Source organism: Rhipicephalus sanguineus, chromosome 1 (assembly GCF_013339695.2).
Source record: "Rhipicephalus sanguineus isolate Rsan-2018 chromosome 1, BIME_Rsan_1.4, whole genome shotgun sequence".
NCBI lineage: Eukaryota > Metazoa > Arthropoda > Arachnida > Ixodida > Ixodidae > Rhipicephalus > Rhipicephalus sanguineus.
In genome coordinates, this window is record NC_051176.1 from 165520009 (window position 1) to 165546250 (window position 26242).

Consider the following 26242-nt stretch of genomic DNA (forward strand, 5'->3'; position numbering starts at 1 on the left):
TGCGACGCGTAAGCAACGCCTCGAATTCTGTCCGCAAGTGTCCTCACTCTCTTGAGCTTTTTTTTTCGCCTTTTATTATTTATTTTAAATGTATACACAAACTTACAAGGTCACAAAGAAATAGGAAGATAGCAGGCTGACAATGGCCACCTAGAGGGGCAATGTGCCTGTCTGAGTCTTCTGCTGTCATGCGTGATTTCTTGCCAGCCAGAACGGCGAGCAGGGGTAGCCGGTGTGAAATCAGGCATGCATTTCCAGCGTCCTCTTTGTTGGGAACGAAAAGAGTTCGATATGGCTCAGCACACATAGAGCACTGAAAAATCAAAAGCTCACCTCCACTCGTACGTCGTAGTCCACGGTTTTCAATTGCACTATGCATTTCCCAATAATGTCGGAAGATTCTATCGCACACATCAATTCTTTCAGACCACACACTGACCACTCGCATGCACTTCGTACCAGGCGACGAACAACTCCTTTTCAAACACGTTTTTCAATCCTACGGAAACTGCAGAACACACGATCGTCGCTTCTTGTCCTCACGTTCACGCGTGGGCTGGCGATGCGCTTTCCTAGCAGACAACCAGTGATGAACTGATGGGCGTTTGCAGTCTCACTGTCTGTAAAAATGTGTGTGTGTGCGCGTGTGTGTGCGCGTTGTGAGTGTTTTGAACGTGTTTGTGTGTGTAAGGGGGGGTTTACTGTTCCCCGAATGGTGTTCAAGGGACGGAACAGAACTTGTTTCCGGCGCAAGCAGCTGTGTTCTCTTTTTTCCCCCCCTTTTTTAGTAGGGCTCGCAATTCGGTTTTCGGCGAAAAAAAGGAAGGAGGGGGTCTGTCTTTATTGAATGGCTTGAGGCGAAAAGGGGACGGAATTTTGTGGAATAACAAGAGTCGCTGCGTGCTGGTTTTTCGGCTGCAGCTTTTTCAGACAGGAAGAAAAATATAAATAAACATAAGTTAGCACAGCATATTTATATATGCAGACAAAAAAAAATACTGTTGCCGTTCTTGGAGAACAGCGGCCGCCGCAACCGGCCGCCTTGAAACATGCAGACGGGCCCGTAGGCGACAATCCTAACAGTGCGCCGCTGGCCCGACAGAGGGCGAGAGCAGCAGCGCCACCATACCAGCTCTCGAGGTCTATAGCGAAACCAAGGGCGACAATAGAAAGCGTACCCTAGCGAGGTACGCAACAAATGGCAAAAATGAGAAAACTTGAATGAAAAACCACTATGAATTTAGTAAAAATGTAAAAGGAATGTCTGAACAATATCGAGTCTAAAAATGAAATAGGTGGCGTCCAAATTCACACGTAAGCACAAGCTTTCTTTGAGTATATAATTCTAGTAACAAATCTCTAAGGGGCGATGCTTCTGACCACTGTTTGGAATGCTTTTAGCTACTGCGAAGGCCAGATTTTATTTTCAAAGCCAATTATGTGTATCATTTCTGGCACGTTTTGTGGCATATTCAAAACGACTTCTTGCTCCCAAGTGACAATTTTTCGCTGTGGAAAAATGATTTCCTCGAGTTCTGATTGGGGAATCTCAAAGGCTATGCTTTTGCAGTGCAAACGCCTTACCGGACGAGGTGAATATCTGATGACTTGCAAAGAAAGTGGCTGAAAGTGGCTGCTACAGTTGCTATTTTTTGGTATCAATATATCACAATTTATGTCAACAAGCAATGATCGATCTTAGGCGATCGAATGATCTCGGGCAATAAAAGATGTCAAGTGTGTTGATTTTGCGTCCTTCATGTGTGCACCCATGTTCAAATTTCAAGAAAGGAAGCGAAAAAAGCCTTTTTTTTTTTCTTTTCCATTGCGCATGCCGTTAAACCAATCAAGGACGTGCAGCGACCGAAACTGTAATTTGCGCAAACATCCTTAAGTGCTCCAAAAAAGGTTTCGTAAACTTTTGGAAAAAGGCTTCTTGTAAAAAATGTTTTCTCAATGTTTTCTAGAAAACTTTTAGTGGAAAACATTTATTCAATATCGCACAATATACTAAGATGTTCATATACATTTCTAGTGGCTTCAAGAAGTTTTTTGACGTCTCATGTTTCTTGGGCATCGGCATAGAGGATATGAACGGCTTTCTTTTTTTTTCTCTCTTTTATGGACTCAGTCTTGTTCATATAATTTTTATGAATTGGGTTCCAACCCATAGATGCATATTCGGGATCGGGCAGATTATATTCTTTTGTATGTGAGCAGTTTGGTTTCTTGAGGGGCCACACAAAGGGTGCATTGTAGATAATGTAAGCACTTTTAACATACTTCAACGTTCTCACTTGTGTATCTGTCTGTTATCATAAACCTTATTCTTCTGACCTGGCCTCCAAATCCTATCTGCAATCTCTAATGGTAAAAACAAGAAAAAACACACTCGACCACATGGACTGGAATCTACCCGCTACCCTTGTGGGTCACTTAATGCTTTGTAATCTCTTTTGTAGGCCTTTGGCTTGAAGATAATGCCTACCATTTATACTCTGCTTTTCTTCAACACTGTTCGAATAAGCACTTTAATTCTTCAGCTGGTTTATATAGAGAGGTGGAAATTACTCGCCCAGTAAGTTGAGATATGCCTAAAAAGCTATCTTGTGAAATGCATTTTTTGAGGCTGCTTTCCAATATGAGAACATGAATTTGCCTTTGTATTCACAAGTTTGCTGGTTAACATGTAGAAATTTTTCCCACACTGTATGTGTGCCTTTCAATTTGCAGACACCTGCCCTTTCTTCAAGAAATGCAACATTGAAATTTTTCATGTCTCGGTTCTGGGTGTGGCTTTTGTGCAAGTTATGGTATATCTGTGCTTGCTGTACTTGAGTTGTGCATCCAAGCATTTGTGTGAGGTTGGAACCGTAATGCGAGATGCAGTCAAATGTCTACTTATTCTTGTCATTTAACAGCAGTTTTGACACTCTTAAAGACCTCTTTGCTGTGTGCTATTAACATCCATTCAATTTTATGTATGGCAGTCAGTGTTGCTTGAGCAGTGGGTGTGCAAGTTACTGAAGCATGCTGATATTAGTGAAAGGAGCAAAGGGCTGGATACATGTGTTGCAAGGGTTGTAGTTGCGAGACTTATTCCATGAAGCATGCTAGCATGGCTTCTATTGCTTTATTTCATTAAGAAATGGCACTTCTAAGAGGTCTATGTGTGAATTACTTTGTGGAAAGTATGTGCATGTTGCAAAAACAATCCTTCTGGGTGGCTCAACAGCTGTGGCGCATTGCTATGTACAAGGGTGCTGGTCAGATTTCCGGCCATGGCAGCCACGTTTCAGCGGAAGAAATTGCAAAAACGCCTCCGTATGTTTAGGCACACATAAAGAACCCCAGGTTACGTAGTTCAAATGAATCAAGGCTCTCTTGCATAATATATTGTAGTTCTTTATGAAAACCAGCAGGGAATGAAGTCGCGGAAGGTACTAGGGAAGTCAATTGTACTGTTTTAAGTGTATTGTAGTAATTGTGATATACATAGATGTGAAGAAAGTAAGGTGGACAAAAAGACAACTAGCCACTGGCAGGGACCGGACTTGCAACCTTCGAATTGAGCTACAGCAGTTCTTATCAATTGAGCCGCTGTAGCTAAATTGGTAAGAACATTGGGAGTGTATTCCGAAGGTTGCAGGTTTGGTCTCTGCCGGTGGCAAGTTGTCTTTTCGTCCACTTTACTTTCTTCACATACACGTATATCACAATTACTACAATACACTTAAAACAGTACAATTGACTTCCCCAGTACCTTCCTCGACTTCATTCCCTGCTGGTTTTCATTAATGTTGCACCAAGCAAAGAAACGAGCCCTCATTATTCCCTTCCTTTATTTCATAGTTCTGGTACTCGTAATTGAAAAGATATTCGTAATTGAAAAAACAGTCCAAGTCTCATACATTTGTTGAGTTAGTAAATCTTTTTTTTTTTTCATCTGTAAAAAAGCACTGGCAATTGCTATAACAGTGCATTATAATGTGCATCCTAATGTTTCCATATTTTAGCATAAATGAACAATACTGATATGTGTGTTCAGTGATTTATCAGTGGCACGTTATTGTTCTTCCACAGGGTTGGTTGCCCCTTGTCCTCATGTTTGACCTCAAGGAGGGCCAAGATGCTGACCTGCGTTAGTAATTCACTTTTCTGGTTTGGTTGAAGTTGTGTTACTCGCCTAGCGTAATCATTCTTTGCATATTTCAGTCACAATTTCAAGACTTATGGACCAAACTAATGTCCACATTTGCATCAAACCCAAGCCTAAACGCAACTGCAAAGTAAGTCATCCATTGTTTCTTTAGGAATTCGCTTAATTTATGCTGTCATTTAGCATGTAAATTCTCATATGCGGTCTCATCTTTTTTTCTTAGCTGTTTTGTCTTGCCTTGGAAGAGGTTCTTTAACTGGATCACTTCAGTGTAGCAATTACTAAATATTATGCAGTCAAAGGAAGCCGAATTTTCTTGCTCTGCCACTAAATGCTGAAATATTTCTATTAAGCAAGTTGCTGTGGGTTTAATAGTGTTGTTCCAGCGTTCTTGGGTTTTCATTGAAAGGAACTAATGAAGGGACTTACTTGAAGTATAGGCTAAAAGAAAAAGAAAGCATCCCTATACTATACAATATTTGCGTGATTTGAAAAAGCTACAAGAAATTGGAAATCGTAGCTTTAAGATAATTCACAAGAGCCAACCAGACAGACAGGGTAGCTTCTGTCTGTTTTCTTCAACAAAGCATTGGGTCTAGGCTTAAGTGCTTTTGCTGACCAAATCAATAGGCATGACAAGCTGACAAGGGTGTCAACATCACCAGCATCACATTCCTTCATGTAGGGATTGTTCATTGAAGGTTTGTGCTCTAGTGAGCATTTCATTTGAGGCTTTGATTTGACATGTGCCACAGGTGGGCACCTTTATGGTGGCAAGGGCGCCTAGCCCGTATAGCACCTTGTTGCACCATTGAACCTGATGGCACCAAAGAGAAACCCAACACCTGATGGCAAGTCGAAAGCATGGCACTGCATGCAGAATTCTGCATCCAGATAATAATAATATCTGGGGTTTAACGTCCCAAAACCACTATATGATTATGAGAGACGCCGTAGTGGAGGGCTCCGGAAATTTCGACCACCTGGGGTTCTTTAACGTGCACCTAAATCTAAGTACACGGGCCTCAAACATTTTCGCCTCCATCGAAAATGCAGCCGCCGCGGCCGGGATTCGATCCCGCGACCTTCGGGTCAGCAGTCGAGCGCCATAACCACTAGACCACCGTGGCGGGGCTTCTGCATCCAGACAGTGCATCTGGAATTTGAGCTGTGTGATGTAGCTCAAATGATTACATGTGCTGGTCTTCAGTGGTTTAGGAGGAGTAGCCTTGCCAGTATGTCAACGTGTGGCACTGCTAAAAATCAATTGTAATTGCTTTGCAAGTGATTCTTGGTTGGCACATAGGCAGGTTGGGGCTGATTGAGGTTGCCAAGGACGACTTTTGTCCCTCGAAGGCCCCAAACACAATCCTAAATGCTTCTGAAGAGTGTGCATGGGTGCCAATTTGCAAGCATTCCAAATGTCTCACTTGTGCAACATACCTAAAGTAGCCCTTTGTTAATTGCTCTAAAATCACTTTGCAAAACTAGCACCCTGCCTATAAAGCACAAAGTAGTTCTACTAAAGATTGAAACTCTTTAACTTACACCTTTGATGCAAAACAAGGTGGCAAACTAAATTGAACATGGACACTTAATTTACACTAACAGGCTACAAACAAGTCACAATTTATGCTAAACACGTGCTTTCCATATCGGCTTACATTGCATGTAGGCTAGAATATATCATCCCCTTTGTCTCTTTCCTTGCCAAGCAGTTGCAAATTGTTTCCCCCTGAGGGGTATGGCTTTTGTAGTTAACTCTTCGCTGTGGCACTGCATCTACTGAGCAGAGTTATTCGAGTACACTCGATCCAGAATATATGAAACCCAGATATATCAAATTGTCGCTGTATCGAACATCTCCTTAGAAATCCCATGCACAAGTATAGCACTGTGTTATGTGTAGTATATATAAATCACCTTGCATTCAATATATTGAATGCTATGCTGCACTGTGCCCCTACAAGGTGGCTTCTTCTAACTGGCCCATAAGACTTGCATCATTGGAAATATTTATTCTGGTGAAGTGGTGTAGTTTCAACAAAATGCAGTCGTACAGAGCACTGAATCTGAATTAAAAGCAGGGCATGCTATGGAGGAAAACCAGCAAGGTGTAGTTCGAAATCTGCCATGGTAGCTTAGCTCATAAGGTATTGTGCTGCTGAGCTTAAGGGTGCAGGTTAGATTCCCGGCAGCAGTGGCAGCATTTTGATGGGGGCGAAATGCAAAGAACTCCCATCTGCTTCAGAATTAGATTAACGTTAAAGAACCCCGGGTGGTCGAGATTATTTCGGAGAATGTCTCAGCTTTGGCACATAAAACCCCAGAATTTATTAATTACTAATTATTGATATTGCCACTGTACACTATTGTATGGTTGTGCCAGAAGGCCAAAATATTTTCCGCGCTTTGAAAATAAAGCCCTTTTAGTTAGCACTTCATGCAACACTTTGCTTGGCATTGATTTTTTTGTTATTGAAAGCAGCTGGTACGTGCCATCAGATGCAAATTTGTGCTTGATGTTTAGTCTGTCTTTACTCCTCAAGAGTGCATAGTTTTGCTGCGTTCCCGGCAGTTATTTGCCGCGATTTTCCTGCAGTGCTGTAAGAAATAATAGCAGGGCGAATTAAATGCGGTGTAGACATGATATGCGGAAGGTGTGGAGGTTAACCAGGTGATAAATAGTATCCAGTTTTCTGCCCTGCACTTGGTAAGGGGCGAGGGGAGACAAAAGTTAAGAGCAAATAGAGGTAATGTGCGGTGAAGCACACTACCTGTGCAGCTCGTCGCAGGAACGAGGACTGGCATGCTGTTTCAAGAACCCAAAATAACTTACCCCAGTTCCACCCCGTGTAAAATCTGCAGAAATGGCGGAGCTGCGGCTCTTCTGCATTTACCTTGCAATTTTCTGTGATTTTCTGTGTTTTGTGATTTTGTGTGTCTGATATCTAACGTTATTTGTAGAGTAGAGATGCATGGGAAAGGACTAGGGGTGTGCGAATATTCGAAAGTTTCGAATATTACATTCGAAATATTCGTATTCAATTCGAAAATCACGTATTCGAAAAGTTTCGAATATTCGATAACTTCGAACATTCGAAAAATTCAGATATGCGATTCGATTATCATGCATAAAATAACTAGTCTTCCACATTTCTGCTGCGTTCGTATCGCTAAAAACGTTGCCGAGAGGAGCGATAAACATCGCAAGTACACGGAGGCACGATATCTGCCTGCGACGAGCGCCCCAATACGTATGATTTATTGCTGGTGCATCTCAGACGTGCAGCGCTGTTGGCGATCATGTAACCGTACATTTTCAATTTTATGCGGCCGTAACATGCCGCACTACCACTTGTTCACTATGCGGGACCACTTCTGAAGAAAGACAGTGACCCACGTGACTGGTGGTGGATTGTAGGCACCTTCAGATACCCCAGTCTGGCAAAGCTTTGCCCCATGTAACTCTCTACCAGCCACTACTGTTCCAAGCGAGCGTGCCTTTTCAGTGGCAGGGGGGGGGGTTGTCTCTGTTAGAAGGGAGCGCCTGCTGCCTGATCATGTGGAGCAACTTGTATTTCTTCATGATAACATGTAGTCATTACTTTCATTGTGCCGTGATATTTGCTTGTGCTGTGATGTGCATTGTGCTAGCCTGGACATTGTGTTCTGGAGATAGCAGTGTATGTTGTGTTGCCAGTCAGGCTGTTAATGTACTTTTTTTTTTTTCAAATAGCTACATGTTAAATAAAATATCGTTACTGTGGAGGCATTTCTCCTTTGATATTCTATATTCGATGGTGGATATTCGTATTCGATTCGTATTCGAAAAATTTGATATTCGCACACCCATAGAAAGGACGTGTGGCAGCCCCTGCCACACCTGCCCCTGCTACAGTGACTACAGTGACATACATAAAGTATGGTTCAACTAAAGTTCAACCATACTTTATGTATGTTTGTGCATGCATTTGTATGTGTGCATGTGTATATACTAGAGCTGTGCGAATAGCAAAATTTTGGGTGCGAAGCGAATTCGAATATTGAAGTGTGAGTGCGAATCGAATAGAATATTTTTCGAATATTTCTCAACTATTTCTAGGACACTGTTCGAATACTTCGAAGTGAAATTGCAGAAAAAAAAGTTAGAGAGGATTCCTAATCATATTCTTATGAGATAGCAACATGAAAGTGTTTGTTTTCACTAGATTGATGAAGCACTGGCTGGGTGATGTTTCGTAGTTGTCTTATCAAGAATGAGGCAATGTTCAGGCCGAATTCTATTTATGTACATGATTTGGTTCAACCAAAGTGTTGCCAATAACACTTTACACGTGATGGGCAAACATGCCATTTCCTCAGCCTCTCCTCCTCTTTCAACTTCTGTGGAAGCCCAAGTGATGTGGCGGACAAGGGTGTGCTCCCTTCAAGTCTGCAGTTCCAAATCTGACTCGTAGGTGTCGATATATAAGAACATCTGAAATTTTGGATGCTAAAAAGCTTCGGCGTCCGAATTTTCGGACTTCCTGCCCAAATTTCAGGCCCGAAACAGCATTGAGCCCCCAACTCTGCCGCATCTTTCATCTCCATGTTGGAATCAGCGTTTCTTGAGTTGATACATTTGCGACCGTAGCGGAGCTTGAAAGGCAGCTTTGCCGCAATACCGGGGTGTGATGAGGTGAAGCATATTGAAAATCTAGGGACCACTTCCAATTGGACGTTGTGTCTAGCCCTTTCGGCCCTGGCGGTGTCAATTGACACCATCACACAACATTTCCCCTAGCACCTCGGAAATGAAACTGAAACTGCCCATTCTTGAGGCAATACTTCTTCAATTATCCCCACTGCGATTGACACCAAAATGGTGATATGCTTGTGGAGCTCGGAGCCGCAAAGACGAAGACCCTTGACTGAAGTCGTGGGTGACGCCAAGACGGGTACGCTGAGGCGGCTAAGCGCAATTTTCGGGTCAACGTACTGAAGCTGTCTCAATGAGTATAACACTGAAAAATGAGACGTGGTTCACATTTGGTGTACTCTAGTGAATAGCAGGAAAAAAGATGTAATTTTTCTCATTTCACAGCCGCTGAGCTCTGATGACCTAATTTGATGTCATGTCTGTACATCCATTAATACTTGCACCACTGGCTCAATTTTTCGTTTGTGGTCTTCTGAGGTCATAACTATTAGGAAAACAAGCACAAAAGGAGTCTCCGACCAAGATAAAAAATCCAGGGCTGAAAGGGCTAGGCAAAGTTCGACCGTAACGGAGCTTGAAAGGCAGCTTTGCCACAATACCGGGGTGTGATAAGCTGAAGCATATTGAAAATCTAAAGGGGTCACTTCCAATTGGATGTTGAATGTGTCTTGGCAAAGTTCGACCGTAACGGAGCTTGAAAGGCAGCTTTGCCGCAATACGAGAATGTAATGAGGTGAAGCATATTGAAAATCTGAAGGGGTCACTTCAATCGGAGTCTTTTATTTGCTTTAAGGACATTGAAATCTACGAAAGATAGATAGATCACGGGGTTAGTTTCTACTGTAGTTGTGTAGGTATGCTTCAACTGAACACTCTCTATTGCTTACTTAGCCACCTTATCTCTTAGCTTCGTATGGTTGAGGATATTGAAGTTTATAATTACGAGCTGTCTACTAGTAAGAATATTTCATGCTTTGAAGGTGCAGGTATTCAAGCCTTTTTTTTTCTCTCTCTCTCTCTGCGTTACGAAGTGGGTATAGGCCCTCGGGTGCGCAGCTCGAGATTCGGGGTCGTGGTATCCCACCGCTGCCACCACTGTTACGTATTGGGTTTTCGCGACGATGAGAGCCGGGAGGCTGACGAGCCGATGATGTCGGAGAGGTCGGACTTATCGCTGAGGGCAGATCAAAGAGGCAAAACGTTTACAAAACTTAACAACGTTTATAGCAGGAATAGCAAGTAATAGCAGGTAATAGCAGGTTATAGCAGGTTATCGCAGTTTATAGCAGGACAGAGCCTGCCAGCACGACCAAGTCGGCTGGGGCGTCTCTCTAACAACAGACCAGCCCGGTCTTAAATAAGGCATCCGTCCATTGTTTGATCTGGGACAAACCGGTACGAACAGCACGACGGTTTGGAACCCACCCCACCGATGGTGGACAACTGGTAGGGCAGCTCGCAGGATTGGCCTTTTCCTTGGTTGCAGGCGTTGACAGGGAGGCTGTTTGGTCCCAGGTGTGGAGCAGCCTTTCCATCGTCCTCAGGAATGCCGCCCTCCGTAGCTGGGTAGCTCCGAAGGACGCCAATCGAAGTGGCCGGCTGAAACGACTGGATTTCAGACAATGCATGCAGGGCTAAAGTCCCTGCCTCCAGGTGGCAGGTGCGGGCCCCTTAGCTTGGTCGCAGGGTAGACGCTGACCGCGATGCCGGGGACTTCCAACGAAGTGCACGTGTTTATTTGTTTCCCCGTTCGGTCAGGTGCTCTGGCACAACAGCACCCCCGCCACAAGACAATGCATCCAGAATTCGAGCTGTCAAACGCAGCTCGGATGATGCGATGCTGGTTGACCGTTGTCAACTGTGGTCGTACAGCTCTTTCCTCAAGGAGTGACCCTCCATGGCTCAGCAGCGGTTCACTGGAACTGCCAAGAAGCAACACAAAGCCAAACCACTCTGGCCAAAGCAAGCGCCCTCCAAATGCTGATCAAATCGCCAGACCAGCATAAAAGAACAAAACATTTCCTAGAGACTACGCTAAGCTAAAATTAAAACATCACGAGCAACGTATCTCAGGAAGAATACCAAAATGAGGACGTGCCTCTAGCTAGTGTCAGTACGTGACACTGCTAAAACCAATCAGAATGTCTTCGCGAGCGATTCTCAATGGTGACATCGGCGGATTAGGGACGATCGAAGCAGCTGGGGAAGACTCAATTTTGCCCCAAAACTACAAACACTTCACTAAGTGCTCCCTAAATCATGCGCCTTGGCACCACTCGCAAGTGTTCTGAATGCTTATCAACAAAACATCTCAAGATAAACAACATTAGCCCTTTCGCTAAAACGCTTTCCCTCATTGCACTTGGCAAATGAGTATTACATAAAGAAAACAAAGCGCTTCAAACTAAATACGAAAGAAAACTGAAAATCAAACTCACGCGTTTAACACAAAACGAAATAAACTGAAAATGAAACTCACGCGTTTAACACAAAACAAGGAGAAACTAAAATTACACTGACGCGTATACTAACACGTACTGAAAAACACATAAGAAGGTATGTTATACAGAGGCTTTTCTCATTCAGCCTTCATCTCTGTAAACACAACGAACAGCTCTTCTCACCCGTGCTAACGCTGGCGCTTCTAAATACCAAAACAACGGTATCTTAAACGGAGGCTTTTAACTTAGCCTACATCTTCTTTAAAACAATTCACAGCTCTCTACACGAGCGCTAACGGTTATGTTTCTAGCTATAAAAAAAAAAGAAACAAAGTATCTAAAACGGAGGCTTTTAACTCAGCCTACATCTCCTTTAAAACCATTCACAGCTCTTTACACTAGCGCTGACGGTCATGGCTCTAAATATTAAAAAAAGAAACAAATAACCAAACAAACGTCTCAATGTCTGCTTCTACGATGAGGAGGAAATTAAAAATTTACAAAAACATTGACGCATTCCTTACTCATCAGCAGACGACCACATGTAAGCACATAAATTAATTACCAAAATTGGATACAAGAGAAAGCCTTGGTATCCGTCATTGTACTGTGCTTATCTATACGGCACCCCTTCAGACGAACTCTGGGGAGACGCGCATTCCACACTTTTCGAGGGGTCCGATCTCGACAAAGGGACAGGGAACAAACCTGTTCGACACACTTAGTCGCGGCTACCTTTGTACCGTGGTTGCCGAACTCAGACAAACCGGCATACCAGCGGTTTTGTCTGTCCATTGTGCCCCTCCGGTCTAAGCCGTTACCCTTTCGCCACTGTGGGGGACTTCCATTGTCGCTGTTCAGGTGCACGCGACACCTTACTGCGCTCCTGCCCCGACTAGGCCGTAAAAACGTTGAGACCAGGTGAAGACTTCGACGTCTGAATTTCCCTGAAATTCTTTTCTTCGCGACGCGCTTCACGCCTAATCTCAGTTTCCGCAGGAGTCTCCACTTGAGACTTTTTCCAGCAGGCATTCTTGGAATCTCCTGCCTGACCTTTCTCTTGCTGGGCCTCTTCGTGACCTGAGGCCTTGCCTTTAGCTTGGCGTCTCGAGAGATGACGTCATCGCGCTTGGCCACTTTAGTGTGCCTGACGCCAACTCTAGATCTCCGCAGCTGTCTCAACTTGCATCTTTTCTTAGCGGGCCTTTTCGATTTCTTAGGCCCAACCTGGAGCTTGGCGTCCCGAGAGATGACGTCATCGCGCCTAGCCACTTTAGTGCGCTTAACGCCACTCGTCGCTCTCGCGTTCTCCTTCACGCGTTTTCGCCGACGCCTTTTCTTTTCGGTATCGCTCGGAATGCTCGCAGCATCGGCACTCGTACTCGCAAGTACGCCGCATTCAATTTGCTTTGCCAAAGCACGAGACGGCTCAACTAACTGATTCTCGGGGCCGCGGCTAGGTGTCTGTGCGTCTGACCTAACGTTAGTCCCGACACGCTCTAAGTCAGCCAGCTCGCCCTGAGCTGTCTCTATTCGTGGCGGTGTACCACTGTCGCGGGTACAACCCTTTTCTTGGCCTTCGAAGTCGGCCTTTTCATCACTATGACGCACTTCGGCGTCCTGCGCCTCGCGATCGGCTTCGGCCTCTAGCGCTTCGCGGCTGGTCTCGGCTTCTAGTGCCCCGCGACGCGCGTCTTCCTCAAGCGCATTACGACGAGACTCGATTTCTAGCGTCTCACGACCCGCCTCACCGCTGTCTTTATTGTCTCGACTTTCACAGTCAGCGGGACCTGGAGCAGCGAAGTGACGCAATAAGGCATCTTTGGCCCTATTAAGTCTTGCGCTTCCCCGATGGTCACGTTCTCCGCCCGCATCACCTCGAGAATCGCTTCCTTTGTTTTTGCGGACCCGGCGGAAATGCCCAAGTCCTCACAAATTTCAAGGAGCTCCTGCACTAGGTATTTCTCCATCGCGATCTCGTTCCTCGTGATGCCTTTCTACAAAATTTACTCTTACTTTAAAACGAATACCATGGTTTAAAGTGAGTAAAATGAATCAAACAAAAAACACAAAATTCTCTCCTAACATCTGCCTGTGCTAGAGAGGTCTGGCGAAATGACCAGTAAACGTTGGGCACTCACCCAACCAAAGTAGCTGACTCCGGTCGAACTCGTGGCTGCCGTCGATCGGTGTCGTGGTCGTCCTCGAGCCTCGGGCCTGCAGGGATCTGATCCAACTTTCCAACCGTTGAGATCAGAGTAGCATATCCCGTGCAGCCAAACGCTGAGGTAGCGTATCCCAGCGTGTCCAACGATGAGATGAGGGTAGCGTATCCCAGCGTGTCGAACGATGAGATGAAGGTAGCGTATCCCAGCTTGTCCAAAGATGAGAAGAGGGTAGCGTATCCCAGCGAAGCCAAACGTTGAGATGAGGGTAGCGTATCCCACCGCTGCCACCACTGTTACGAATGGGGTTTTCGTGACGATAAAAGCCGGGAGGCTGGCGAGCCGATGATGCCGATGATCGGACTTATCGCTGAGGAGCAGAGCAAGGAGGCCAAACGTTTATAAAACTTAACAACGTTATAGCAGGAATAGCAAGTAATAGCAGGTAATAGCAGGTTATAGCAGGTTATCGCAGTTATAGCAGGACAGAGCCTGCCAGCACGACCAAGTCGGCTGGGGCGTCTCTCTAACAGACCAGCCCGGTCTTAAATAAGGCATCCGTCCATTGTTTGATCTGGGACAAACCGGTACGAACAGCACGACGGTTTGGAACCCACCCCACCGATGGTGGACAACTGGTAGGGCAGCTCGCAGGATTGGCCTTTTCCTTGGTTGCAGGCGTTGACAGGGAGGCTGTTTGGTCCCAGGTGTGGAGCAGCCTTTCCATCGTCCTCAGGAATGCCGCCCTCCGTAGCTGGGTAGCTCCGAAGGACGCCAATCGAAGTGGCCGGCTGAAACGACTGGATTTCAGACAATGCATGCAGGGCTAAGTCCCTGCCTCCAGGTGGCAGGTGCGGGCCCCTTAGCTTGGTCGCAGGGTAGACGCTGACCGCGATGCCGGGGACTTCCAACGAAGTGCACGTGTTTATTTGTTTCCCCGTTCGGTCAGGTGCTCTGGCACAACACTGCTTAGGGCCTTGCATCATTCTTTATTCAGTTACATTCAGACACCTTCATACATGTAACGTTGTAGTATTTGCACTGAACTCGTTGAAATTGCTGAAGCGATTGAGCTTTTCTTATGCCATGCATGTTTCTTGAACTACATCATGTACTGTTCTTGCTTTTAGACATTTTTCAGAATTGCTACGTGTATAATACTCAGTTCCGTGCATCCAGAGAATGTGAAAGCTGCTTCTATGGTTCTTCTAAATTATTGCCTGACATTTACTTTCGCAATTTTCTGCAGTGCATTGTGGCTCGCTGTGCTGAGAGAGAATCTAGACTGCTCTTTGAGGTGCGGCGTATCATTCTGAACCTGGATACTGATGAGCTTGGCAGCTCTTCACCTCTTGACAAGATCACTTATTCACCTCCCCAAGCATCACTTAAGGGACGCATAATGCAAGAACAGATATGGAGGGAAATGAAAGGTGTGACACTTCACGTTTCTCTACACAGAATTTTTCAACGAACTTTAGGTACAGATTTTTTTATTTAGCCCTTTCACTGCAAATCTCAAGATAACTCGGGCGACACATGCACAAGCCTTGCCAACCCAGTGCGTACTTGGTTTACCTCTTCAACTCACTCCCCATCACTTGTGAGACAGCTCTTGTAAAAAAAAAATAATTATAATAATGCGGGAGTGTCCCTGCCATCTCTGGAGTGGACATATAACATGACTTGTAAAATTTTCGATAACAGATCGAGTGCATGCTTCTACACCAGCGTTGGTCAGTGTCTCTTTGCCAGTGTCGCAGCGTGGCACGCGCACGTGCTATTTGATGGACGGAGAAACTCGGGAGCTCTTGATGAATTCGGGTGGACAGTTAGTGACTCTGCCACTCTAAATAAGTGGCTAATTATTTTGTTAATTAGTCAATTGCTTGTAATTTTCTTGCAATCATTAGTTTGCTTGTAAAGCGTACTATTTATTTGATGAGATAATCCTCAACAAGAAATGTTTACGTGTCCTGAAGAGCATGCTACTGCATTGCTAGCAGCACAAATCCTCTGCATAACATGCTAAAAAAAACTGTTGGGAGTACAGATAATTGCCAAAACAAAGCCATCAGTGAAAGGGTTAAACCAGAAAGAGGTGTGCCGAACATTTTTCTGGGATTCAATTTTAACCAAACAATTTGCTATCATAAACAGACTGGATTTCCTGGTAATAAAAATCTGGGTTGTGTGCTAAAGGAGGCCCTTAAAGCCTAATTTTGGGCATGATAGAGCTTGACGTATGCAGTGTACTGTCTGGAAGCAGACTTGTTTTATGTATTGAATGAGCATAGCCCATTCTCATGGTAAGAAACTGATGTAGCATTCACTTGTGAGCTACATGTAGTGTGCAAGTATCACTTCAGTTTTGCTGGATACTTATGGACGTTTTATTGTACAAGGACGTGCTACTGTATTTTCAACCTGCTTGCCTTTTTTCATATTCTCCATCATGTGAATTTGCCAACTAGCCCAAAAAAGCACTTTGTCTGTAATTACTTTGTCATTTTTTTACATTATTCTCTGGAGCTTTGTAGCTGCATAATGCTACAATAGTCTTTCTGTTTGTGCTCGACTGTCATGAACTCCCGCATAGTTGTATCACTGTATGGTATTGTGCCCTTGTTGCTTCCAGAAAGCTTTGTTATACTGAGAGGTTTATGCCATCTAAATTGACGGACATGCTTCAGTGTTGTCGAGAGTAAGAAATTTGCTGTTCACTGAAAGAAGGATATGCCAACAAAAACATGAACAATTATCCGCTGCAAAAAAGAAACAGCGCTGTGGACTGGTTAAAAAAATTGCCTAGTAATGAGAATTGATGATTTTTCTAAAGATAGAAACGGAAAATGTGCCTTATTTTAACAGGGCTTCTTTATAATTTTTTCTCAGTCATTAGAATTTTATTTTCCTATTGCATACAGTTCATTGAGTAAATTTGTGCTGTATATTGAAGAGGTGGGCATAGCGTACTTTCTCACTCGTAAAAAAAAAATTCAAGCCAGTAACTTCCCTAAACACATCACCTTGAAATGAACACTGAAAACTGCACCAATTTTTACAAAAGCACCCGTGAAATTGTGGTGAAAGTTCTGTTGTTCCACTTAGCTCTTTTTACAGCGAAAGCTGTTATGACATCATTTCAACGGCCGTTTTTGGTGCCATAGTTGTCCGCCGCCGCCACTGGTGTCGAAATAAGAAAAAATATCCACGATGGAACGGGGTTCGAACCTGGGCCCTCTGCGTGGGAGCCCAGTATTCTACCTCGGAGCCATGCTGGTGCTTGAAACTGCTTTGCAAAAAGACCCTATAACATAACTAATGTAGCGTGGTAGAAGAGTAAAATAACAACCAGGCGTCACAACGTGAATTCTGAAACCAGGCATCACACAATTCGAATTGCGCAACAAGTGGGTTGTTGAATGCTTCCAACCCATTACAAAGCGCTCTGCCATAATTTGTCATCAGGCACAGCATCAACATAGTGCACATAATGCCTTACAGATGTTTAGCGGGTACCACAGTTCTCCGCAGAATGACGAAAAATGGCACAGTGGCTGCTTCCCTACTTCACAAAAATTTATTTGTAGTGTTAATGGGTTGGTTGCCAAGGAAGCCCGTAAGGCTCCCATGATCAATTTCCTCAGGGTCTCAATAAAGCTCTTCCTCTCTCTTTCTCACGTTAACGTATGTCATATAGCGTGGTGGGAGAGTGAAATAGCGACCAGGTGTCACACAATGCAAATTACGTAACTAGTGGGTCGTTTAAAGCTTCCAACCCATTACAAAGGGTTCAGCCATAATTCATTTTCATCAGTCGTCGCATCAACAAAGTGCACATACCCCGCAGGGGCGTCTGCGCAAGCAGGCGTTTGGTGTGTAGAGACACCACGGACCCGAGCTAACGGGGGGGTTTCGACCCCCTCCCACGCCTAGCCGTGCGTGGCTTTGCCGTGTCTGGGGAAAAGGGGATCCTGGGGGTTGAGCCGACGCCGGGTGTTTGGACCTTTAAGGCCCCCCGGCAGAGGCAACACACCCCTTTGGCCCCGGCTTCACGTAGACGGCACCCCTGGGCTGACCCACCCAGGGGAAATCGGCAGTCGCCTTTTCCTGTCTCTCTCTCCCCTCATCTTCGTCTTTTCCTCACACTTTTCATCTGTCCTGTCCCCTCCTATCTTCTGTTTACTTCAAATTTTTCATGGCGGCAAGGGTTAACCTTGTGTGGATGACCAGTCTTGGCTCACCATATGTGGTTATAGCGGTGGTGTACAGCTGGCGCTGGCAGACTTGTCCTCGCACATTTCCTGTCGCGTCCCCTTGTTGGGCTCGGTGGTGGGTGGTTGGCACCGCCGCCGAAACATAACGCGAATGCTATGTTAAGCACATCTTTTTCGAAATCCGATCGTACCCTGAAAAGGGTACGGACCGAAGCACCTCTCCAACTCTTTTCAAAGACACATGAACACTTTCCGAAGTACCACGTTATTCACAGTGAGCAGTCAGACGAAAAAGCGAGAACGATCTCACCCTTTTTGGTGGCAAGAAGCTTAACTGAAAAACTGGGACCTGGTTACAAGGCATCTAAGATGGCTAGTGGCGATCTGCTCCTTGAGCTCAAAGACAGAAAGCAGTATGAAAACCTCTCTCGGCTCACATCATTTGGAAGTATCCCTGTCACAGTCACCCCACACAGGTCCATGAACACCGTTCGTGGTGTCGTCTCAGATGAGGATCTGTTGAACATCTTCGAAACTGAACTTCTTGAAGGATGGAAACAACAAAACGTCGTCAATGTACAAAGAATTAAAATACGAAGGGACAACCAAGAAAAGGTAACCAAGCACCTAATACTAACATTCGGACCGAGCGAGCTTCCAGAAACCATAGAAACAGGCTACACAAAACTGAGAGTCCGTCCTACATTCCAAACCCACGAAGATGTTTTAACTGTCAAAGGTACGGCCATAGCTCTCTAACCTGCAAAGGACAACCCACTTGTGCCAGGTGTGCCTCTAAAGACCACATGTCAGACAAATGTGAGGCTGCAGCTCACTGTGTGAACTGCGGTGATGACCACCCAGCGTACTCACGGTCCTGTGCTGTGTGGAAGAAAGAAAAAGACATTATTTCATTGAAAGTGAGAGAAAATATTTCTTTTAGGGAAGCCAGAAAGAGATGCTCACCATTCCATGGCACGACTTATGCCGATGCGGCGCGTCAGGGGGCAGCGTCGCACCGGCCTCCGCCACTTGCCCTGCCCGCGCTGAGCGGACCATCGGCTGTGGCACCTGCCCCCAAGGCGGCAGTAGCTCAGGCTACTCCGCCAACTCGCGAACAGAGCCCGACGACTCCAGGGTCATCGAGTCTCAAGGCCTCGTCTCACCAGGCGAGGCCCGAAAACCGAACTGCCAGCTCGCGGATGCGGGCATCCAGTGCCTCGCAAGGGGCAATGGACACGACGTCGGCACCTCAGGTGCCTAAAGAACGGCGCGGTTCTTCCGACCGTGCCAAGAAAACAAAACAACTCATCAGGGGGCCGGACGGCGGTCCTGCCTCTTGAAAGAGAAAACAATGCACGTGAACACTCACCACTTTCTTACAGTACACACAGCACCATTTCATATTTAATATGGAGCCACATATAATACAATGGAACATAAGAGGCCTTCTTAAAAACCTCGATGATATACAGGAACTTATCCACAACCTTAGTCCAAAAGTGCTGTGTGTACAGGAGACACACTTAAAATCTAAGCACACTAATTTTCTCCGCCCTTACGCCATTTTCCGAAAGGACCGCGATGATGCTGCGGCGTCATCAGGTGGCGTAGCCATTATAGTAGACAGAAGTGTAGCGTGTGCACAACTAGAGCTTCAAACGACACTTGAGGCAGTTGCCATCCGAGCCGTTCTTTTAAATAAACTAATTACCATTTGCTCACTCTACATACCACCACACTTTCCGCTCCACAAACAGGACCTAGAATTATTAATCGGTCAGCTACCAGAGCCCTATTTGATTCTTGGGGACTTTAATGCACACAGTGTCCTGTGGGGCGACTCTCGCTGTGACGCCCGAGGACGTGTTATTGAACAGCTTCTTTTCACCTCTAAATTATGTCTCTTGAACACGAATGAGCCCACATATTTTAGCCTCGCAAACAAATCATACTCCGCCATAGACCTTAGCATTTCATCGCCCTCGCTTTTAACCTATTTTAAATGGAATGTTTTTAAAAACCCTTACGGAAGTGACCATTTCCCGATCATCCTGAGTGCACCAACTGAAAACGAACCTATTCCGCAGGCGCCTCGGTGGAAGGCTGACTCAGACGATTGGGAACTTTACCAAACCCTGACGCACCTGTCATGGGCTGACATATCTGCTCTAAGCATAGAAGACGCCGTAAAGTACTTTACAGCTTTTTTAGTTGATGCCGCTTCCAAGTGTGTTCCTGAAGCGAGCAGTGCAGGATCAAGACGCCGGGTTCCTTGGTGGAACGATGAATGCAGAAAAGCGCGAAGAAAGCAAAACAAAGCATGGGGTATGCTACGCGAATCTCCAACAGCAGAAAACCTCGAACACTTCAAGCTTGTCAAATCACAGGGAAGGAGAACGCGCCGACAAGCACGGCGAGAGAGTTGGGCAAAATTTATAACAAGTATCAACTCCTACACAGACGAGGGGAAAGTATGGAACAAGGTAAAAAGAGTTAACAAACATGCTCACTGCCCCTGGTAAACACCCAAAGAGAAAGCTTGGAAGACCAAGCTAATTTTCTGGGCGCACACTTCCAACACATATCCAGTTCATCACACTACTCTGATACATTCCAAAGGTACAAAGCACAAATGGAACAACAAAATTTAGAATGAAAATGTACAAAAAACGAAGCATATAATCAACCATTCTGCTTAGCAGAACTTCTGGCATCACTAAACAGCTGCACTAAGTCTGCTCCTGGTTCCGATCGAGTCTATTTATTTATTTATTCACAAAACCCCCACAGGCTCCAGCAGGAGTATTGTGTGAGGGGGGGATTATACATTGTATAAGATCACATAAGTGGAAGCAAAAAACTATACATGTTATGCCACATAAAGCTATGAAACAACGTTATATAATTGTTAGCGAGAACAAGCGTGACATACAACTAATAAACAAAATGCAGAGATACTAATTTGTAAGGATTACATCACTTGACAACAACAAATTATACAATAGTTAGAGAAGAGCATGTATATGATTTAATCGAACGTAGAAGCCACTAGTCATGAAAAAATGGTGGTTACTTCGTGACGAAACAATACAGGGTCATCAATGTTGACAACGTTATTGCGAAGACCATTCCATAATTCAAGTGCTACTGGCAATGCTGATGAGTTGAATGCGTTAGTGCGTCCGAAAATGCGTTTGAAGGAACGGTTATTGTGCAAACGGCGGGACGTTCGTGTCGGTTTGGAAAGAGGGAGGGTGGTTATGTGTTTACCGGATGCTATTTTATGAAATAAGCAAATCAAAGCGATCTTTCGGCGGGAATCTAATGAAGGCAATGACAGCGAAGATTTAATGTGAGTGATGCTGGCATGTCGGCTGTAATTTTTAGCAATGAAGCGCGCGGCGCGGTTTTGTACACGTTCAAGGACGTCGATTAGGTAGGCCTGATGAGGTGACCAAATTGATGAGGCAAATTCAAGTTGAGGACGAACGAATGCTAGATATGAGAGTGATTTGGTCGATGTTGGAGCGTCGTTAAGATTTCGTTTAAGGTAGCCGAGAGTGCGAGATGCCTGTGCTGAAATTTTATCTATATGTGTGATCCATGACAGTGTGTCATATATGAGATGCTGAAACACCTGCCCTCCGAAACACAGAAAACCCTCCTTTCCTTATATACATTGTTATATGGACCTCTGGAGAGATGCCCTCTACTTGGAAGGAGGCCATAGTCATTCCAATCCTAAAACAGGGAAAGGATCCATCCTGTGTTTCCAGCTACCGACCTATAGCATTAACAAGTTGCCTATGCAAAGTGTTTGAGAAAATGATTAACTGCCGCTTAACACATTTCTTAGAATCAAACAAGCTGCTTGATCCATATCAGTGCGGCTTCCGAGAAGGTCGATCCACCACTGACCACCTCGTACGTATTGAGTCACAAATTCGCGAGGCTTTTGTCCACAGACAATTCTTTCTCTCAGTATTCCTCGACATGGAAAAGGCATATGACACGACATGGCGCTTTGGAATACTGAGAGATCTCTCACACTTAGGCATACGTGGTCGGATGTTAAATATAATCTAAAGTTATTTGTCGAACCGCACATTCCGTGTTCGTGTGGGCAATGCGCTGTCACGACCATTCGTGCAGGAAACGGGTGTACCACAAGGTGGTGTGCTTAGCTGTACGCTTTTCATTATAAAAATGAACTCGTTGCATCTTTCCATCCCACGAACCATGTTTTATTGTACATATGTGGACGATATCCAGATAGCATTCAGATCATGCAATTTAGCAATTTGTGAGCGGCAGGTCCAGCTTGGGCTGAACAAGGTGTCGAAATGGGCAGATGAGAACGGATTCCACTTAAATCCACAAAAGAGCACCTGTGTTCTCTCCTCTAGAAATAGAGGCCTCCACCCGAATCCCGAAATTGACCTGCATGGTCAACGGCTACCTGTAGAGGCGGAGCATAAATTTCTACGATTAATACTCGACTACAAGCTCACATTTATACCACACATCAAGTATATAAAAAACAAATGTATAAAAACAATGAATATCCTAAAACTACTGTCACGCACTGCGTGGGGTAGTGACAGGAAGTGCCTGATGAATCTCTATAGAAGCCTCATCCGCACGCGCCTCGATTACGGGGCCGTTGTTTATCACTCCGCGACACCAAGCGCATTGAAGATGCTTGATCCTGTCCACCACCTGGACATTCGCCTTTCGACGGGTGCTTTTCGGACAAGCCCGATAGAAAGCCTGTATGTGGAATCCAATGAGTGGTCACTCCACTTGCAGAGATCCTACATGACTTTTGCATATTTTCTCAAGGTGAACGCGAACAACGAACACCCCTCACACTCCACTATCAAGGGCGGTGAGACATCCCTACTCACTTCGTGTGAGGGGCCTGGCTGAGGAAATTGATGTGCCACTTCTTGAACACCGTCTGATGGCTCCTGCTGTGCATCTCCCGCCGGGGCAGTGGCAGGTTCTAGATTGTGATACATCCTTCGAGGAAGTTACAAAGCACGCACCTATCGCACATATCCGTACGTACTTCCTCGAACTGCAGCACAAGTACACTTGTCCGGAATTTTTCACCGATGCTTCGAAGTCTCACAGTGGTGTGTCCTATGCAGCGGTCGGCCCATCGTTTTCGGATGCCGGCGCTCTGCACCCGAATACAAGTATCTTTACAGCTGAGGCTTATGCGATATGTGTGGCTGTTAAACGCACTAAACATTTAAAACTACAAAATGCAGTTCTATACACGGACTCCCTAAGCGTCGTAAAGGCTTTGAAAACATTGAAAAGACATAAAAATCCTGTCCTAGTCTCACTTTTCTCACTATTATGCACTGTCTATGCACTCGGACAGCACGTCGTGGTGTGCTGGGTGCCAGGGCACCGCGAGATTCAAGGAAACGTGTTGGCGGACCAATTAGCTGCATCCGCCCACGACAACTGCTGCCGATACATCTATAGCTGTCCCTGTTCTAGACCTAAAACCGTTCCTAAAACGAAAGCTCAGAGCTTACTGGCAACGCTTATGGGACAGTGAAAAACAAAATAAATTGCACTTGGTGAAGCCATGCATAGGACACTGGCCACCCATATCAAAAACACGTCGTACAGATGTCACATTTTGCAGACTTAGAATAGGACACACACACGGCACACACGCACACCTTCTCTTCGGAGGCGACCCACCGAAGTGCGATAGATGTGGTGGGCCACTAACTGTGCTGCACATACTCGTACAATGCTCAGGACTGGAGTCTTACAGGAAAAAACACTTGCGTTACTATACCAACAACGCATACCACTTCATCCATCAATGCTAATAGGAAATGAACCTCTTTTCAAATATGGAGCTTTATTAGAATTTCTAAAAGATGTAGGAACTTTTAACGTTATATGCCCAGGGACTCCGTAGCACGGCCTCTCAGCAGAGGCTGCTGCTGCGGTATGTAAAATTGAGAAAGCACTGACCTCCCAGCCCTTGGACTCAAGGGTATCGACGAGGTAGCAGTGCTAATGCCACGCTTTGTCACTTTATTACCATGATCGCTTATCACTCATCTTAATCACGCATTTTTCACGTCACTTTCATAATTTTAACGATTATATATTTTTACGCACCTTTAGTCCGCAGAATTTTAGGCCCTTATACAGCCACTAAACACCATCACTGATCACATCGTCTGTCCTATGACCTGGCGCTCTTTGGCCATCATTGGCCCTTGCGCCATTAAATACCATATATCATCATCAACAAAGTGCACATAATTCCTTACACATGTGTAGCTGGTACCTCGCTTCTCTGCAGAATGACTAATAATGGTGTAGTACGCACGTGCTTCCCAACTTCACAAATTATATATGATTTATGGTGCTGTGGATACCTTGCTAGTGTACTTGTATTAGTAGCCCCAAGACACTTTACAACGGGCCTTAGAAATGTCACTTTTCCAGCTTTCGCTGTGACTGTGCTGCGCTTTCTGCGCAGGCCTGGCATTTTTTTTTTTGACAAACCATCTTTTTGCATTGAAGCTCAAGGCAGCTGCTCACTTTGTTGCAAAGTTTTAGAATGCTTATCTTTAAATTGTTATCTGAATTCTTTCCAAAAGTGAATACATGACTTCGAACATATTTTTACATAGTGAATTACCTGTAGTTACTTGTAATCAGTGACATTCATTTTACGGAGGGTTTTAATTAATAGATACCACGTTTTGCTCTAACACTCGCTACAAATAAATTACATGTAGACAGTGTTTTTGTGCACAAGAACCTTTAACAGGCAGCATAACGTTAAAAATTGACACACTCAAGGAGTTTATTTCCCCAAAAACTCTTGCTGCAGCAATTTCTTTAATCTGTTGGGTGTGAGCAGAGTTTCAAAAATTTGTCGCATGCTCCAAGTGCTTCTCTTCTTTTGTCTTCACAAGCACACTGGAAGCCACACAGGGAAGGATGACAAGGAGATTGGAAGCTACATCACAGCACATCATGGCCTTAAGCATTTCAAACTGCCACCACGTAGTGCCCACGGTGCCTACACAGCACAGGCACAGCTGTCATATATAGGGCCGAGCTCTGGAAAAACCTCTTGCACACAAGCTTTTTCTGCATCAGCTTGATTGACGTAGTAGCCAAACAGATAGTGCATTTCGAAGTGGTTCTAATTCGTAAACACAAAGCGATGTCTTCCAACGAGTAACTTGAGGCATGTAGGAGACAGCAAGCATGTGCTGGCAAATGTACTGGTGCTTTTGGAAACGACTGTGCTTTAGTAAGTGCAATCGTAGCGGGCTCAGTACAGGAAAAGTGACAGGCTCGTGCATATAGTGTCCAAAATAGCACGGGTGCAGTACGCCCAGTGCCAGCTCACATGAACCACACGAAACGTTAAGCAGAAGTCTATTGATTGCATAATTGTGCAAGTGATGACCTACACTGTCCTACAGAATGACATGCCAATTATCAAATATTTATGAGGACGTTTGTTGCATGTGCTTGTTCAGCGCATTCTGCATTTCCTGCTTTGTTCCTTGTAATTCCTTTCTTGTTTATGCTTGCAGCTGCTAGCCAACACCAAGCTGCTGCAGCTGCAGCAGCAGCGGCAGCGGCGGCGGCAGCAGCAGCTGCTGCTGCCAGGCAGCAACAGCAGCAGCTCTTTTGGAATGGTTTGCTGAATTGTGGTCCTTTTGTGAGCCCTGCACCACGAATGGTCTCTGCTCCCTTACATCACTACCAGCAGCAGCAGCAGGCTGCCCTGCTCCCTCTGCTTTTGAGCCAGCTGTCACTGGGTTTTCGAGGACAGAGGCCGCCCCCATTTGAGCCCTCTGCAGTATGCTCCCACAATGGCCACTCTGTATGCAGTGCTGTTTCGGAGAGGCTGCCAAGCCCAGACCAAAGTGGCTCGTGTGGCCACAATTCGAGTACTCGTTCCTGTTCCAGTTCCCAAGAGAGCACCATGGACAGTGGCTATGGTATTGTGCCAGCTACTGCCTCTTCTTATTCTCTAGTGTCAGTCCATCTAGTGTATGGTACCAGCACTGCTTTAACAACCTTTGTTTCACCTTCAGGCTCAGTCCTGGACTTTCATGTGAAAGCTGCCTAGTTGTGGACACATAACTAGTCAACAAAGAACTGAACGAATGGTTCTTTGTTTGTGACTCAACGTTCATGAACAGGAGTGTTTTTTTTTTGCTTGTTTTTTTTACCTTGCCTTTCTTTCACAAAAAGCATTTTAAAGGAGAGTGAATGAAGGCTGGAGACATGAAGTCATTTGTAAGTTTATGTATATTGCAGCCATGCCAAAAAATGTCATGATCAGGAAAGCATGGCAGAAGTCCCGTTATTTTAACAAATGATATTATTATTGATTATTATTATTATTGTTACAAATGCATTATCTTCAATGTAAGAATTATCATTCTCAATTGATAGCTTGTTTTATGTTACATCATGTCTGTGCATTCCTTGAACAAGGTTTTAACAAGTGACCTTGCATTTTCTCGCACTCATTTGTG

General features: G+C 45.0%; 1 protein-coding gene across 2 annotated transcripts in view; it reads left to right on the forward strand.

Moving 5' to 3' along the window:
* The window catches only part of LOC119401568 (protein bicaudal C homolog 1-B-like), a 139956-nt gene that overhangs the window by 77798 nt on the left and 35916 nt on the right, over positions 1-26242 (forward strand). For both annotated transcript variants that reach the window (XM_037668471.2, XM_037668480.2), the window contains 4 exons: positions 4084-4141; positions 4216-4289; positions 14717-14900; positions 25289-25699. In XM_037668471.2, coding sequence (XP_037524399.1) covers positions 4084-4141; positions 4216-4289; positions 14717-14900; positions 25289-25699 — 727 coding nt within the window. The remainder of the gene's footprint in view (positions 1-4083; positions 4142-4215; positions 4290-14716; positions 14901-25288; positions 25700-26242) is intronic.